Consider the following 17,829-nt stretch of genomic DNA (forward strand, 5'->3'; position numbering starts at 1 on the left):
AGGATGCATCCACAAAAGATTCTTCGACAAAACCCTCTCTTTCCAAGCTGGCAAATGGAATGACTGCCTGTCCACTCTCATCTCTCTTGCCCCAACTTATCAATCCTTCAGGAAATCTCTAAAAACATACCTCTTTGATAAATTCCTCTAACCCCCGCCCCCCCCGACCAAACTAATAATCCCTTGCCTCCCTCCCTACCCTTCCCCTCCCCCCATGCAACAATTATTGGATCATTTTGTAATTGTCACTGGTTTATACTATATAATTGTTAACTAATTCTCTGCACCTACATTGTATAAATCGCTCTGAACTGTTTTTCGATATGCTGTAACCTCGATGTAACTTCGCTATAACTAAGCTGTAACTTCGCTGTAAATGTACAGTCTCTTATCCTGTAAACCGCTCTGAACTGATTTGTGGTATTGCGGTATAGAAAAATAAAGTTATTATTATTAAAGTTATTATTAAATTTATAGCATTCTTTTTATTTAGGTCAGATTCCTTGCTATGTTTTGACATATTTTTATATCATATGCCACTGTAGCTATAATTTCTTTAGGTTGTCAGATATACTTCAGCTACTATATTAGGACTTAACTTATTTGAATTGAAGCATATAAATTTTAATTTCTGTTTTCTTTTGCATATTTAGTGCTGTACCTATTCTGTTAGTAATATTATTCAGGCACTGCTGGAAACAAACTAAAAGATATACAGCGGTACCTCGGTTTACGAGTGCACCGGTTTGCGAGTGTTTTGCAAGACGAGCAAAACATTTGCAAACTTGGTGCCTCGTAAACCGAGCTTGCCTCGCTGTACGAGCGCCCCCCCCCCCCCCCCTGCGATCCGGCATCCCCCCCAGCGATCCGGCATCCCCCCCGCTCACGTCTACCCTCCCGCGATCCTACATTCCCCCCCCCCCGAGCACGGCAATGACATCCCTTACTCCAACTGGGCACCAGTGCCAGTGCCTGAAGATCCTCCCTCTTCTGGCGTGGCCTGGGCTGGGCGGTGCGTCGGAGATCCTCCCTCTTCTGGGCTGGGCCGGGCTGGACTGGCTTTGAGCATTTGCGCATGCTCAAAGCCTTCTGGTCTCGCTCTCTCCGAAATTCTCAGATTCAGAATCTCGGCGAGAGCGAGACCAGAAGGCTTTGAGAGGGAAACAGAAAGCACTCAAACCTGTGCCCAAGCCACATAAGCTAGGGAGTGGCTTTAACACCTTAAAACAGCTTTCAGAGTCTGTGAAGCAGGCAACCCAGGAGGACCTGGCAGATAGGGCTCTTCTGGCCAGGCAAAGGCAAGGCACAAGCCAGGATCCCATGGAATGGGAAGGCTCTGCACCCCAGGAAATTACAGAGCTGGAGGCTCCAGAGGAATGTATGGACATAACGGAGGTTGCAATGCCTGTAGCTGAATCCTTGGAACCGATGGATGTGAGTGTGACAGTTTCTTGCCAGTAACTTATTTTGCTCTTTTTCTTTTTTTTTTTTGATGTTGTATTGGGGGACACTTTACTGAAAGAAGTAGCTTCCAAGGAACTATTTTGAAAGGTTTTATTTTTGATTGCACAGCAGTGGTGGCTGGGCTGATACTGGACTTGGATTGTGTAGAGCCTTAATTAAGTGTCTATACTTCAGCTGGGGCTGAGCCAGGAGGAAGCTGGTGTGAGTTTTTTTTTGTGTTTGCTGCATTAAGAGCCAGTGACTTGCAGAATTGGGGAGGGTTCCCCGAAAACCTAGGGTTGGGATTTTTGCCGGTGCTTGTTCAAAAATCAAATTAACTTAAATTTTTCAAAATTGAAAAACAGTTAAACTAAAGAATAAAAGTACATAATATAGACTCATTTGATCACACACTAGTGCTCAATAATTGGATCCAAGATTTAAAGAGTAGAACATAATAATTCAAGAAAATTTGTCAAAGAAAGCCATATGTCCACTGCAGTACAAAGAGTTAAACTTCTTTAGGCGTAGCTATTCCTTTCTCAAGACGTTTCATTGAAAGAAAAGTTATCAAATGAGATGGCTCTGTAAAGATATACTTCAAAGAACAGTATCTAACTACACATTTACATGGATATCTCAAAAAGAAAATACCCCCTATTTGGGTCACTCCAGGTTTCAAGATTAAGAATTCTCTTCTTCTTTTTTGAGTCTCTCTAGAGACATCAGGAAATATCTGAATATGATGTCCCAGGAAGTCCTTGGACCTATTTTTGAAGAAAAGTTTTAATATCCAATCCTTGTCTGGAGCCAAAGCCACAGACAACAAAAGAGGGGCTGGAACAGCCAATTCTCTATCCGATTGTTCCAATATTGCGGAAATGTCCAATGGTCTTTCCCGAGATTCCTCAACTTTTTCTTCTTTGACTTGGGATTTAACAGGAAGATAATATACCCTTGTAAGAGGAGGTAAAGAGCTTTCAGGAATTTCCAATATTTCCATAAAGTAACGCTTCACCATTTCTCGGGGGGAGATTGAAAAGATCCTAGGAAAATTTATAATTCTCAAATTGTTAACTCGAGCATTGTTCTCCAGAGCTTCCAATTTCCTCCTGAGGATTATATTATCTTTAGCCAGTAACTCTTGATTATATTTTGCTGTTAGCTCTTTAGTTGAGTTTTGTGACTCTATTTTTAACTGAGATACATCTTGTTTTATCAATTTTATTTCTCCTTTCTGTTCTTTAAGGTCTGTATTCAAATTTTTAATTTGAGGGTTTAAGGAGTCTCCTAAATTCACTACCAAGTCCCATAGTGCTTCAAGAGTGACTTCAGGGGGTTTAGTAGGAGGAAAAAAATATACTTGTGCTACGGGAGACTGTTCTGGGAATTGATTTACCTCGATGAAGTCTTGTGCTCCCCCAACCTCAGTTGTCCCAATCGCAGGTCCTACTGGGATGTTTCAAACGGCAAACTCTCCAATGCAATGGCCTCCGGGAACGAGAGAGCTACCTCTTCAGGTGCATTCTGGTCCTGTGGAGAGCTGGCTACCTGCGGTAGCGGTTGAAGGGGTGGCGTCCTGACGTCGGGGCTTAGTGTAACGTCGAGCCCTGAGGTTTTCACCGCCGCACTATTTCCCAGCGATGTCCCAAGCGGGCTAGCCCGCAATGTTTCTTGCTCCTGTTGAAGATGCCGAAGATGATCATCAATCGTTACCGAAGGGGCAGTCGATCGCCGGGAGGCACCACCAGCGTTCTTGCCCCGTCTCTTCGGTAGGTTATTACAAGTAAAGTTGAAACTCAGCAGCGTCCTCACTGCAGCAGAGGTACAGCAGCCATTGCAGGTGTTTGTAAAAGCCAATAGTAAAAGGTAGACCCGGAAATTCTGTTCCGAGTCTCCCGAGACTGGAGAGTTGCTGCAGCCTAGAGAGGTGAAATTTACAAACTGCATTGCTCTGAAGTTTTATTTTGTGGTTTATTATACAGGAGCCTGTTGAGGAGCAGGACTGTTTCATAGAAAGCCCAGGCACGGTGGTCAGCAGGCTGCAAGACGCCAGCAGGACAAGATTCTAATGGCCATGAGAGAACAAACCAAAGTATGGACACAGTTACTACAATCATCCGCTGCTAGTCCAAGCCCACTGGTGATATTAAACTAGCCGACACCCATGGTAGGACTACATTCATTAACTGCTTTAAATCTCTGTAAGATTGCTCCAGGAGATGCTCCTGATGACTTTTTGAATGCATTTGAGCGTATAGCTACTGCAGCAGGATGGCCATCCGAACAGTGGGCCGTGCGTTTGTTGCCTTGCCTGGCAGGAGAAACACTAACTGCATTCCAAACACTTAGTCCTGAACAAGCTAATTCCTATTCCATAGTTAAAACACACATCCTGGACTACCTAGGATATACCACTGAGCATTACTGACAGAAATTTAGGACCACTCAGTTATTACCCAAAGAGAGACCTAAAGCTCTATTACAGAGACTCTCCAGACTGGCAGAGAGATGGTTACAATCTCATCTCATGGATCCTAAAGCTCTCTTTGCTGAAGTTGTAAAGGAGCAACTGCTTGAAGCAGTCCCCAAAGATTTGCGGGGATGGATCCGAAGAAAAGGTTGTCAAACCCTGCCACAAGTGGTAGAGGCAGCAGAGGCTTATATTGATGCGCAGACCTCTTTTGAGGAAGTGAAGCCTGATAGCTCATTTAAAGGAGAAACACGGAGGGAGCAGGTTCCAGGGCCTAAGACACTAGACACCCGGAGCATTCCTCAAAAGAAGCTTATAACCAATGTTCCTAGGAGGCCTATGCAGGATGGGGGTCTCCAATGCTTTAGGTGTGGTAAGTGGGGGCACACACGTTACTGCAGAGAGAAAAGGGATTTTGTTGCCTCACAAGACCCTGGTAACGGTTCCAAAGAGGGTTATATGGCTTGTGTTTCAGTGGGAGGACGGGCAACCATGGACTTAATAGATACTGGGGCGGATCAGTCCATGATGGACACCAGGTTTTGGAGAAAGGTCTTCCCAGGGAGAAGGGGAGAACAGATGCGGGAACAGTGTCTATCATGTGCATCCATGGGGATAGGGCCCGGTATCCTTAGGCCCACAATCCTATTACATAAGGACAGGGTGTACCAAGTGCCTATTGCCATAGTATCCGAAGCTCCCTTTAACTTAATACTGGGATGGGACTGGCCAGGTTTAGGCGAATACCTTGAGGAGAAACAGGGCCTGGTTAATACCCGTTCCCAGGGGCTGCCAGCAGACGAACCAGAGCAGGAATTAGGGAAGGTCTTTCCCTTTAACAAGGAAACCTTCCAGAAGTATACCCTGAAGAGGGCTCGCAGCTCCAGGGCTCAGAAAAGGAGACAACAGCAAAGAAGTCAGACCCTGAAACAAGTAGCCCATGACAGGGAGATTCCGTGGCTACCCCAGGAAGTGAGGGAGACCTTCCCAACCTTCCCAGTGGAGCAGTGGTCGGACTGCTCATTGCAGGAGGCCCAGCATCAGGCTTCCGCACCCCAAAGTAGTGGAGTTACCCTGAAGATAAAGAGGGGGCTGTTGTATAGGGAAAGTCCAGAAGAGGGCTCTAGCAAAAGGAGGGAGCAGCTAATGGTGCCTCAGGGGTTCCATAAAATAATCCTGCAGGCCGTTCTGTAGGGATATTTCTGTATTCACACCTGTGGGTCAGGCCTCTCTGATGTCATCAAAGCCTGAACCATTCTCAAGAAATCTTTCTGCTGAACAAGAGATTTTTCCAAGCATGAATTACAAGAAGAAAGAAGTATACAGCTTTGCTATTTCTGCCTGATGCATTAATGTTATACTATTCAAGGACATTCATCTGTGCTTTCATAATGGGACAGTGTGAATCTTGAAGAAATTATCCTGTTCTTATCTGTCTAACGGCCCTGGGTCTACCAGCCTATATGATACTTTCCACAGAAAGGCTATTCATCCAAGTTTTGTTTCTGGATTGGTCCGAGGAGGTCATCTGATGAGAAACAAGAAAGAGGGCTAATTAATTAATTAGTTAGTCTATGATAAGGTCCGGGGAAGCTCAGATCTGCTCACAGATGTTTTATATGTAAACTTTTTCTTTCAATAATTAGACCTGTAAGATACCTCGTGTGACTCTCTGTACCTTTAACAACAGGATTCCTGACGTACTCCAAAGCTATCAAGAAGTTTTTTCTTCCACCTAATTTCGTCTGAGAGGCTGATCTTAAGGTGAGAATACGGAATTTACACTCTTAATAGCGGGGTTAGATAAGGATCACTTGTGATAAAGGATAAGGGTTATACCACTTGCATATCGAGGAATCATGTTGCAACATGCCCATGATGAACCTTGTGCTGGACATAGAGGTGAAGAAGTTACCTATGAGACACTGAAGCAAGTGGCCTACTGGCCTCATATGCGGCAAGATGTGCAGTTATATACGAGAGGTTGCTTGACTTGTTGTCAATTTCAACCCTCTACACCACTTCACCGAGCACCCTTGAGAAAGAAGGGTTTGGTCATGCCTTGGTCCGACATCCAGATTGATTGGATTGGCCCAGTGGTCCGTTCCTCCCGAGGTAATAAGTATATGTTGACTGTCACTTGTTTGTTTACCAAGTGGATTGAGTGCTTGCCTGCACCCAATTGTACGGCACAGACTACCGCTACCTTGTTACTGAATCATGTGTTCAGTAGGTGGGGTTTGCCCATGAGAGTGGACTCAGACCAAGGATCACATTTCACTGCGGATGTGATGCGACACATGTGGAAGATGCTCGGAGTGAAAAGTAAATTGCACATAGCTTACCACCCTCAATCATCGGGACAAGTGGAAAGAGCGAATCGTACCATCATCACGATCCTGAAGAAGTACATGTCTACCTCTGGTAAGGATTGGGACATGAAGTTACCTTTGGTACTGATGGCTATTCGTGCCACACCTCACCGGTCTACGGGGGTGACGCCTTTTGAAATGATGACAGGTAGAGAAATGACCTTACCAATTCATTTGTTGTATAGAACTAATGATGTAAATCTTTCTAGTGCTACTACTGCTCATGAGTATGTCACCCATTTACGTAAACATTTACAGGGTGCATTTTCCTTTGCCCAGAAAAATCTGGAAACTGCTGCTAAAGGTAGAAAAGCCTATTATGATCATAGGACTACCACAAAGGAATACCAAATTGGCGACAAGGTATTCTATTACAATTTTGGCAAAACCAAGACCAAAGAAAGTAAATTTTTGCCAAGCTGGCATGGTCCATTCCTTATAGTGGAAAAAGCTTCACCTGTGGCCTATCAAATTCGCATCAAATCAAATTCTCCAGGTGCAGATGTCCTTAAATGGGTCCACATTAATCAACTGAGATCATGTCATCCCAGTAAATTTGCCCAAGATGAAACCATTGTTGTGATGAATGACATTAACCTAGCAACAGCCTAGGCTGTTCTCTCTCTTTTCTGTTTTTCAGATGGCGAAACGAGTTCTGCCGATGCTGTTCCTGGTTGTCCTGCTGATTGGTGTTGGTACCAAAGTAATCGATCCTAGTCCGCAGTCCCGTGTTGTCCTTCAAGATTCTCCTGGTTTCTTGTTCTTTCCGTTCCAGATCTTGCTCCAGAACATCTTCTTTCGATGTTTCTCTTTTCCATTTGGACTCTACTACTACCGAGACGGAATTGGAAATCCTGGATGTTTTCCGTGGACATCCCATCAACTTTACCCTTGAAGTGGAACAATATTTGTTGACAAAGCCTTCCCACACTATTGAACTGAAAGTTGATAATGATAAGCTTCATGTTGAGGACTTTCATGTTGGCTCCTCCAATGTACATGAAGTTGTTGATACCCGCAGTATTGATCTTTTTATCACTGTTGTTATTCCAATTTTTGTCATCCTGTGGGTTCTCTTATTTGGGTTCTCTGTTTTTACACTCTATGAATCCATTCGGATTCGACGTCTTATTCGTCAGAAACCATCACATACGGATTTAAGAATGCATGATTACATTGCGGCTATGAAGGAGTGATTTTGCCAGCCGTATTTTTGATTATGATCTATCTATCTTAACTTTTGCTTTGGCATACTTTTGTGCCTTGCAAAGTAGTTATGATTTTTGATTTTATCATATATTGCCATTAATCAGTGATTTTGTTATCATTTATTTGGCTGGGTTCATATATTTTGCCCTTGCCTTTATGATTATTATACATTGATTATTGATATCTTTGATTTATTGCTGATTTTTATGGTATTGCTTATGTTTATGCATTTTTATATCACCTTGGGTCTTGGCGATCCTTTCCTAATTAGTTAGGTTGAGGGTGAAATAGACTCCATTGAAGTTATTTCTCCTTCAAGAGGGGGGACTGTAGGGATATTTCTGTATTCACACCTGTGGGTTAGGCCTCTCTGATGTCATCAAAGCCTGAACCATTCTCAAGAAATCTTTCTGCTGAACAAGAGATTTTTCCAAGCATGAATTACAAGAAGAAAGAAGTACACAGCTTTGCTGTTTCTGCCTGATGCATTATGGGTATGTAACAGAATGTTATACTATTCAAGGACATTCATCTGTGCTTTCATAATGGGACAGTGTGAATCTTGAAGAAATTATCCTGTTCTTATCTGTCTAATGGCCCTGGGTCTACCAGCCTATATGATACTTTCCACAGAAAGGCTATTCATCCAAGTTTTGTTTCTGGATTGGTCCGAGGAGGTCATCTGATGAGATACAAGAAAGAGGGCTAATTAATTAATTAGTTAGTCTGTGATAAGGTCCGGGGAAGCTCAGATCTGCTCACAGATGTTTTATATGTAAACTTTTTCTTTCAATAATTAGACCTGTAAGATACCTCGTGTGACTCTCTTCCTAAGAGAAAGAAATTCAGACTTTTAAAACGGCTCTGAACTCAGCACGGAACGGGACTTGTTTGCGGATGATTTATAGCCTCATCAAGGATTGTCGACACGTGTACCTTTAACAACAGGATTCCTGACGTACTCCAAAGCTATCAAGAAGTTTTTCCTTCCACCTAATTTCATCTGAGAGGCTGATCTTAAGGTGAGATTACGGAATTTACACTCTTAATAGCGGGGTTAGATAAGGATCACTTGTGATAAAGGATAAGGGTTGAAAAGCTCCATTGGTGATAATATAATTATTTGCTAATCAGGGATTATTATTATAAGGAATTGTTTAGTGTGTATTTAACAAGTAAAATTACTCAATTGTCTAACAATTAGATTGTGATAATTATGTACCGAGTTTCATTTGTGTAATCAGATATTTTGTGAACAATACTTAGATTTTGCAGCTGGCTTGTGAATTATATTTTTCTATTTTCATAATAAAGATATTTCTCATTAGCCTGGGTTTTGTGTCGTATAATTAGACCATAATATTTGGACTTGGATAAGAGGTTATGGTTTTCCCTAGACAACTTAACAGAGACGTAACGTGTTCATAAAACTGCTAAGTGAACCATAAATCCTACTACAGTTCATGACCATCCGCTGGCTGGGCATAAGGGAACCGAGGCCACACAGAGGCAGGTTATGCAGAGGTTCTTTTGGCCAGGGATTCAGCAGAATATTGCCAATTTTTGCAATTCTTGCCCTGAATGTCAAAAGCTATCCCTAAGTAAACCCAAGGCTCCTCTTATCCCTCTGCCCAGGATCGAGGAGCCATTGGCGTGACTAGCTATTGATATCGTGAGTCCCCTAGAGAAAACACCTAGGGGCTTCAATTTCATATTGGTTGTGATAGATGTGGCTATGCGCTTTCCTTGGGCTTTTCCTTTGCGGAAGACCTCATCAGCAGCTATAATGAAAGAGCTGATGGGATTGTTTTGTACAATGGGGTTTCCCTGAGAGGTACTAACCGACCAGGGGAGCAATTTCTTATCTAAGGACATGGAAAGGTTTTGGCAGGGGTTTGAAATAAGGCACATTAAAACTTCGGCCTATCATCCACAGGCAAATGGAGTGGTGGAGCGTTTCAACCAAACCCTGAAGCAGATGCTAAAAAAAGTGCTCCAGGGGGAAATGAAGGATTGAGACCTGTTCATCCCCCTTGTACTTTTTACAGCCAGGGAAAGGATTCAGGACTCACTAGGAATCAGCCCATTTGTGATGCTCTTTGGTAGGCCCCCAAGGAGGGTCCTTGATATGATAAGGGAGAAATGGGACGTTCCTGAAAAAACAGAGAATGACATAATTTCCCATCTGGCCCGGTTAAGGGGTAGATTGGTGCAGGTCGCCAAATTGGGTCAGGAGAATTTGGAATTGAGCCAGCAAAGACAGAAGGCATATAATGACTGTAGAGCCATGGATAGATAGCTGCAAGTAGGGGAGCGTGTGTTGATCCTGGTGCCCTCAGATCCCCACAAGTTCCTAGCACAGTGGACGGGTCCTGCCACAATCACAGAACGAATAAATGAGGTTGATTATAGGGTTAAAGATGATAAGGGTAGGATAAAAAAACCTATCACATTAACCTTTGAAGCCCTGGAGGGACCGCGGAATACTGGCCTTAACACCTTAACAATGCCAGAAGGATGATTTAGGACACCAAGTGTCAGATTTAAGCCAGAAAGAACTGGGAAGATATGTTGGAACATTTTAGCAGAAATTTATCAGAGTTACAAGCAACGACGAAGGTTGGATTGGAAGGTAAAAGGGAGAGAGAGAGAACCAAAGGAGGGGAGGGGGGAAGGGGAAGAGTAGAAGGAGGGGGGAGAGGGCGGGAGTTTTATTGCAGAGGTTTCTGTGCTGTGGTCCGCGCGAAAGCCCGATTGATTGTTGCTTAGGATGTTGAATTTTTCCAGGTATGCAGTGAGTTCAGCTTTTACTTCCCCTTCAGCTATTTTGGTGAATAGAGGGATGCTAGTGATTGGTCTGTAATTAGAAGGGGCATTAGGATGTTCCTTCACGTTTTTTATGATTGGGGTTATCATAATATGGCCTTGCTCTGGTGGGAAATTTCCTGAGGATAGTAGGGAGTTAACCCACATTAGTATGTTGGCTTTCAAGTGGATCGGAGCAATTTTCATAACATTTGGGGGACAGGTATCCAGTTTGCAGAAGGAGTTAGTGTATTTGTTGTAGTATTTGTTGAAGGTTTTCCAGTCGATTGTAGTGAATTTGTTCCAGTTTAGGTCAGATCTAGACCCTAGGTCTGGTTTAGCTATGTCGGTGTCAGGGAGAATGGGAAAGAGCTCAAGGGGATTGGTCAAGGTAGGTAATGTTGATCTTAGTTTATGGATCTTGGAGTTGAAGAAATCAGCTAGGGTATTAGCGATTAGGGTGGATTCTTCATGGTTGTTAGTGAGTGTCTCGATGTTGTAAAGGTCATTAACCAGTTTAAAGAGGTTGCTGCTGTTGATTGTAATGTTACCAATTTTGTGGGAGTAGAAATTTTTTCGTTTTTCCTTGGTAAGGTTTTTGTAAGTTTTTAGTTTAAGTCTCCAGGCAACTCTGTGTTCCTGGGTTCCGGACTTTAGCCATAATCTTTCTGATTTTCTAAGGTCCCTCTTTATCAGTAGCAGCTCTGAGTCGAACCATCCCTCCTGATTTGTAGTTCTGATTTGGCGGGTTTTTATGGGGGCAATTTCATTTAAAATGTTTGTGCTGTCATTGATCCAGGCGGTCATGAGTTGATCTGTTTCTTCGTTTTGTTTTGTGTTAGTATCGTAGCGAGACCAGAATTCCGCTGGGTCTATCTTTCCTTTGGTAGTGTGGGTTTTGATGTTTCTTGTTTTGTTGTTTTTTGAGGGTTTTTGTTGGCAGCCAATGGAAAAGTCGCAGAGTCTGTGATCAGACCATAGGGAGTCTGTCCAGTTGGCTTGTTTCCAGTATAATTTGGGGTTGGTCGGTTCTTTGGAGGAGAATGTCACCAGGTCTAGCTGATGACCTTTTTGTTGAGTTTTGATTGGGGGGGGTTTGAAGAAGCCTAGTTGGGAGATGAGTGACCAAAAATCCGATATTTCTGGTTGGTCTGCTTGCTCTAGGTGGATGTTGATGTCCCCACACAGAAGGTTGTAAGGACTTGTTAGGGAGTTAGTTAATAAGGATTCCGCAAAGTCCTCTTTGGCTAGAGACCATTTTTTTGGTGGGATATAGAATAGAGTAATTGTTAGGGAGGAGGCCAGGGATTTAGAAGTAAGAGAGATGGCTAGTATTTCAGAGTTGGGAGAGGATTTGGTGTTGAGTACGGCGCAATTAAGCTGGTCTCTAAAGATTATTGCTAGTCCTCCTCCTCTTCCCCAGGTTCTGGCCAGGGAGAGAATCTTGAAGCCTGGGGGCAGACAGTCTTTGATTACGATATCCTTGTCCGATTGCAACCAGGTTTCGGTGAGTAGGACAAAATCGGGGTTAGTTTCAATCAGCCAGTCTTTGATCAGGATGGCTTTGTTCCTCATTGATCTAATATTTAGGTAGAAACCTAGTAGGTTCTGGTGGTTGGGGTGGTCGGCTGGGGAATAGTAAGAGTAGGCTAGTTTTTTTAGTGCTCTTGGTTTTTTTGAGCAGGGCTTGGTAGGTTTGTGGGATGGTGGAGGGTTCGGGGGCAGTATAGTATTTGGGTGATTCTGTGGCGTGTGGGGTGTGAACGTAGGTACTTTGGGTTTTACAGAGCGGTATAAGGAGAAGTGGACAGGGATGGTGGTTGCATATGATGGGTCTGCTGTGCAGATCCTAAGGGTGATTAGATAGAGTAGAAGTAGTGCTGCACATTGATGGGTGTTTGGCAGGGGTTAAGCAGGTTCCAGCATGCAATAAAGCAATACAAAGTAGAACAGGTTAAACAGGTTCAAGCAATGCAATAAAGCAATACAATGCCAACTTTTTCTGGTTCTAACGGGTAAGCAGGTAAAAAGCAAAAACAATATAAACTTTTACGATCTATTGCCGGCTTATCTGAGAATACAGGTGTTACAGGTGTGGTGTAAGGGTGCAGACTACTTTAGATGCACAGCTAGGATTACTGTGTAGTGCACGGTTGCGGACTACAGTGGGCTTGAGGCTACAGGTAACTGAACTTATATAAGCTGTAGGCTGTTTTCCCGCTGTTACTTAGGAATGGGCTAAGGTCTGCTATCCGGTTGTAAAGTTAGGGATAGTTACCAAGCTTTGCACGGCCTTCTGCTGCCGTAGTGTGTTGCGTGCTGAAGGCTAAGTTGGCTACTTCGGTGGTGCTACAGTGTGCTGGATTCAGACTATGTTGGCTAATAATGTGGAACTTCAGAGTGTTCCAAGTCTATAGTCTAAGGCTTAAACAATGGTTTTGCAGGCTAGACAGGATTAGCTTATTGCAGTTATAGTACTTATCCGGTTGGACTGTCGGGTCAGGTTCCGTGTTACAGGGTGTCCAGGTTGTATCGAGTCGATTCAGTTAAGCCAGTCACAATAGTACAGGATGACCGGGCTGTGTCTAGGTCGGTCTGTGATGTCAGGACCTGGCGTGGAGAGCGATAATGATCAGAGCAAATAATGCTCTCCCGGCGTGGAGAGTAGTGGCTGCCTGGGTGTTCGGAGGGCTGGGATTTGCTAGTCTGGCTCCGGGTGATGGGACCAGGTTCACTGAGCACAGGAATTGCGCGCAGACGCTTCACAAAGGCACGTGCTAAGGCGCACGCACCTTTGAAGTACCGCCTTAGACAGCACACCGAACGGCTGCACGCCGTTGGTGCGGCAGGCTATCAAGGGTCGGCTCCTATAGGTTTGGGAGGGGGCGGAGCAGTGCTCCCACGCTCCTCTCCTGCTGAATCCCACGAAGACGGCAGCCCGCTGGTAACTGTGCGGGGGCCTAGGGAAAAAGGCCGCGCTCCGATGGTGCGGCAGGCTATCAAGGGTCGGCTCCTGTAGGTTCGGGAGGGGGGGGCGGAGCAGTGCTCCCACGCTCCTCTCCTGCTGGATCCCACGAAGACTCGGCAGCCCGCTGGTAACTGTGCGGGGGCCGAGGGAAAAAGGCCGCGCTCCGATGGTGCGGAAGGCTATCAAGGGTCGGCTCCTGTAGGTTCGGGAGGGGGCGGAGCAGTGCTCCCACGCTCCTCTCCTGCTGGATCCCACGAAGACTCTGCAGCCCGCTGGTAACTGTGCGGGGGCCGAGGGAAAAAGGCCGCGCTCCGATGGTGCGGCAGGCTATCAAGGGTCGGCTCCTGTAGGTTCGGGAAGATACGATAGCATGAGAGTCATGGTGAAATGACGGCTCAAAAATAAGATGGACAAAGTTAAAACAATAGATCAGGTATGGTCCCTAATGAAAAATACTATCATGGAAGCACAAAATCTCTACATTCCGCGGATTTCCAAAGAAAGGAAAAACAAAGGCAAAGGAGAACTGGCATGGCTTACTAGAGAGGTGAAGGAAGCCATAAAAGAAAAGAAGGACTCTAAAAAATGGAAAAGCACGAAAACAATCGAAGCTTGGAACAAACACAAAGATGATCAGAAGAAATGTTACAAGGCGGTGAGGGAAGCCAATAAGAACTATGAGGAGAAAATAGCGCATGAGGCCAAAAATTTTAAGCCCTTCTTTAGGTACATAAGAGGGAAGAAACCCGCAAAAGAGGCGGTAGGACCGCTGGACGACCAAGGAAGAAAAGGGTACATCAAGGAAGACAAACAAATTGCAGACAGACTAAACTCCTTCTTTGCATCTGTCTTTACGAAGGAGGACACTGCAACAATACCAGAAGCAGTGAAAGTATTCAAAGAAGTAACAGAGGACAGCCTCACCACGGTAGAAGTGGACTTGGACCAGATATACTACCAGATCGACAAACTCAAAAGCAACAAATCCCCTGGACCGGATGGAATTCACCCAAGAGTCTTAAAAGAACTGAAGGTTGAAATTGGAGAACTATTGCAAAAACTTGCCAACTTGTCAATTAGAATTGGACAGATACTGGACGACTGGAAGATAGCGAACGTCACGCCAATTTTCAAAAAAGGATCAAGAGGAGAACCGGGCAACTATAGACCGGTGAGCCTCACGTCTGTCCCTGGAAAGATGGTTGAAGCACTGATTAAAGATAGCATAGTCCGGCACTTGGATACACACGATCTGATGAGAGCCAGTCAACATGGCTTCAGAAAAGGGAAATCATGTTTGATGAATTTACTTCAATTTTTTGAGACCGTGAACAAGCAAATTGATGGTGGAGAACCGATGGACATAATATACTTGGACTTCCAGAAAGTGTTCGACAAGGTTCCACATGAGAGAATTCTCAGGAAACTACAAAGCCATGGAATAGAGGGGGGATATACAAAGATGGCTAGGCAATTGGCTGGAGAACAGAAGGCAGAGAGTGGGCATAAATGGGAAGTTCTCAGACTGGGAGAAAGTGACTAGCGGTGTACTTGGGCCCATCTTATTTAATATTTTCATCAATGACCTAGAAGAAGGAACATCTAGTGAGATCATCAAATTTGCAGACAACACAAAGCTATGCTGGGTAATCAGATCACAGAAGGATAGCGAGTAACTCCAAATGACTTGTGTCAGTAAGAGAAATGGGCGGAGAAATGGCAGATGAAGTTTAATGTGGAAAAGTGCAAAGTAATGCATTTAGGCAGAAAGAACAAGGAACCCGAATATAGAATGCCAGGTGCGACTCTGGGTAAAAGCGAACAGGAAAAGGACCTGGGTGTACTGATAGACAGGACACTGAAACCCTCGGCACAATGCGCGGCGGCAATGAAAGCGAATAAAATGTTAGCCATGATGAAGAAGGGATCACTAGTAGAGCGGAGAAAGTTATAATGCTGCTATATAGAGCAATGATCAGACCACACTTGGAATACTGTGTCCAACATTGGTCTCCCAACTTAAGGAAGGATATAAAACTGCTGGAGAGGGTGCAGAGACGAACAAAGAAGCTAGTAAAAGGTATGGAGAACTTGGAATACGAGGAACGACTTAAGAGACTGGGATTGTTCTCCCTTGAGGAGACTGCGAGATGATATGATCGAGACCTTCAAAATAATAAAAGGAATCAACAAAATAGAGCAGGAAAAAAAAAGTATTTACAATGTCCAATGTGACACGGACAAGAGGACATGGACTGAAGCTAAGGGGGGACAAGTCCAGGACAAATATCAGGAAGTTCTGCTTCATGCAGCGAGTGTTGGACACCTAGACTACCCTCCCAGAGGAGGTTATTGCGGAATCCACCGTTCTAGGATTTAAAAGCAAACTAGATACACATCTCCTTAAAAGAGGCATAGAGGGATATGGGTGACTTAATTTACGCCAGGTGCACACCTGGCAGGGCCTCCGCGTGTGCGGATTGCCGGACATGATGGACCATAAGTCTGATCCAGTGATGGCAGTTCTTATGTTCTTAAAAGACAACTATACAGACAGCAAAATATGCAGAGCAGAAATTCTTTTCACCACTAAACAAGCTCAACATACTCACCTGCAGTTACTTCCATAAGCACAGCACCCTCGTTGATAGTACCAGCAGATCATGGTGGACTGGCTGGTAGAGAGGTCATGAGAATAATGACAGTTGTTTCCTTCCTTGCATACCCCATGGATGAAATACCTGTAAACAAGTACAGTCAAATTTAGTTTAAACATTTGTTATTTGCAGCAAAAGAAAAGGAAGTCCTCAATTCTTTTCAATCAGACCATGTCAAACAATCTATTGCACTTTTAATCTTTCATAACATTAATATTCTGTAAAGCTTATTGTTCAATGGGTGCAAAATATTTGCTCTAAGAGCATGTGCACAATATAAAAACCTGCAAGCAAAATTGCTAATAAACATGTTAATAGAAAAACAAATAGCAAACATATTGAAGAAAAATTATAAATTTTTATAGAAAAAAAAACCACATTAAAATGCTTCTTACACAATTTAAAAGAAAAAAACAAGCTGGGGAGAAAATCTGGAATTAAAGGAGTATACATTAATAAGGCAAAATATTTTAGAGGTAAGGTTTAACACAAACATTCCCATATCATCCTACTTAACTAGTTATCCCTATGGAGATCTTCTTCAGATGTAAGGTGACCCTTAACTGATATGGCATATAAAAAACATATTTAGTTCCAGCAAAACAAACTACCGTAAACATTTATATGGGTAACTAAGCAGAAAAGATGCACCCAAGTCTCTTTCCTTTTTTCCTGTATGGACTTAACCACATCAGGAAAAATCCATATCCTTAGACCACAGAACAGAACTTGAGCACTCTGTAAATAAATTCTGAGAACAGCATTCAGGATCTCGTTCAAAAACAAATGACACCAATAAAGTAGCTCTTCCAGATACTTACAAAGTTGATTCCTCTACTATAACTGAAATATTACATATTAAGATCAATTTTCTCCTGTTGACTCAGATGTCCAGTGGCTCCCTCTGAAATATTTGATGAAACTGGTAGATAACAAGACTGTTTAAAAGGAGAATAGCTTTTGAAGTAAATTTCAATATTTCTACTAGATGTTTACAAAAAACATTATCAGGAAGTCATGCTCTTGAGGCCTTGGAATTTTCAAAAACCATAAGTTTAATCTTCTATTATAATTTTCCATTTGTTCAAGTTTCCTATGAATCAAAGTACAGTATTATCTTTAATAATAGATACGGGGAGTGTGTGGCGCAGTGGTTAAAGCTACAGCCTCAGCACCCTGGAGTTGTGGGTTCAAACCCACGCTGCTCCTTGTGATCCTGGGCAAATCACTTAATCCCCCCATTGCCCCAGGTACATTAGGTAGATTGTGAGCCCGCCGGGACAGACAGGGAAAAATGCTTGAGTACCTGAATAAATTCATGTAAACCGTTCTAAACTCCCCTGGAGAACGGTATAGAAAAATTGAATAAAAAAAAAAATAAGATGTCATTACAATTTTTAAAGATGTTAATTCTTCTCAATACTTATTAAGCTGGCATAAACTTTCCTGTTTAGCTTCAACAAGAGACTGAGAAAGCAGGTCAGCTTTACTTATTAATGCCACAATCTCTCCTGTGGATTTAGAGACAGTTTCCTCTAGCTTCTGTAATACAGTCAAACCTCGGTTTGCGAGTAACCTGGTTTGCGAGTGTTTTGCAAGTCGAACAAAACATTCTCACAAAACTTGTCTCGCAAACCAAGTGTTGACTCGATTTGCGAGCACCCTCCCCCCCCCCCGAGAACCGGCATCGCTGCCCCCCTCCCCCCCCCGCCGTCTGGCACCGGCACACAACCCACAGGACGTGCCAGTGCCGCTTGAAGAACTTCCTGCCTCTGCCAGGCCTTGAGCATGCATCTGCGTATGCTCAAGGCCTTCTAATTCTCCCTCTCGCCGAGAATCTCGGAGATCTCCACAGATGCATGCTCAAGGCCCGGCAGAGGCAGGAAGTTCTTCAAGCGGCAC

The 17,829-nt window shown here is 43.7% G+C and overlaps 1 protein-coding gene across 7 annotated transcripts in view; it reads right to left on the reverse strand.

Annotated features, from left to right (window-relative positions):
* The window catches only part of MKRN1 (makorin ring finger protein 1), a 552,914-nt gene that overhangs the window by 424,878 nt on the left and 110,207 nt on the right, over window positions 1–17,829 (reverse strand). For 6 of the 7 annotated variants that reach the window (XM_033959768.1, XM_033959766.1, XM_033959767.1 and 3 more), the window contains one exon: window positions 15,883–16,011. In XM_033959768.1, the coding sequence (XP_033815659.1) occupies window positions 15,883–15,935 (53 nt within the window). In that variant the 5' untranslated portion in view covers window positions 15,936–16,011. Of the gene's footprint in view, window positions 1–15,882; window positions 16,012–16,748; window positions 16,871–17,829 lie in introns of those variants that run through there. The other variant, XM_033959770.1, reaches the window with a different exon arrangement.

Source organism: Geotrypetes seraphini, chromosome 9 (assembly GCF_902459505.1).
Source record: "Geotrypetes seraphini chromosome 9, aGeoSer1.1, whole genome shotgun sequence".
In the NCBI taxonomy this organism is placed as follows: Eukaryota; Metazoa; Chordata; class Amphibia; order Gymnophiona; family Dermophiidae; genus Geotrypetes; species Geotrypetes seraphini.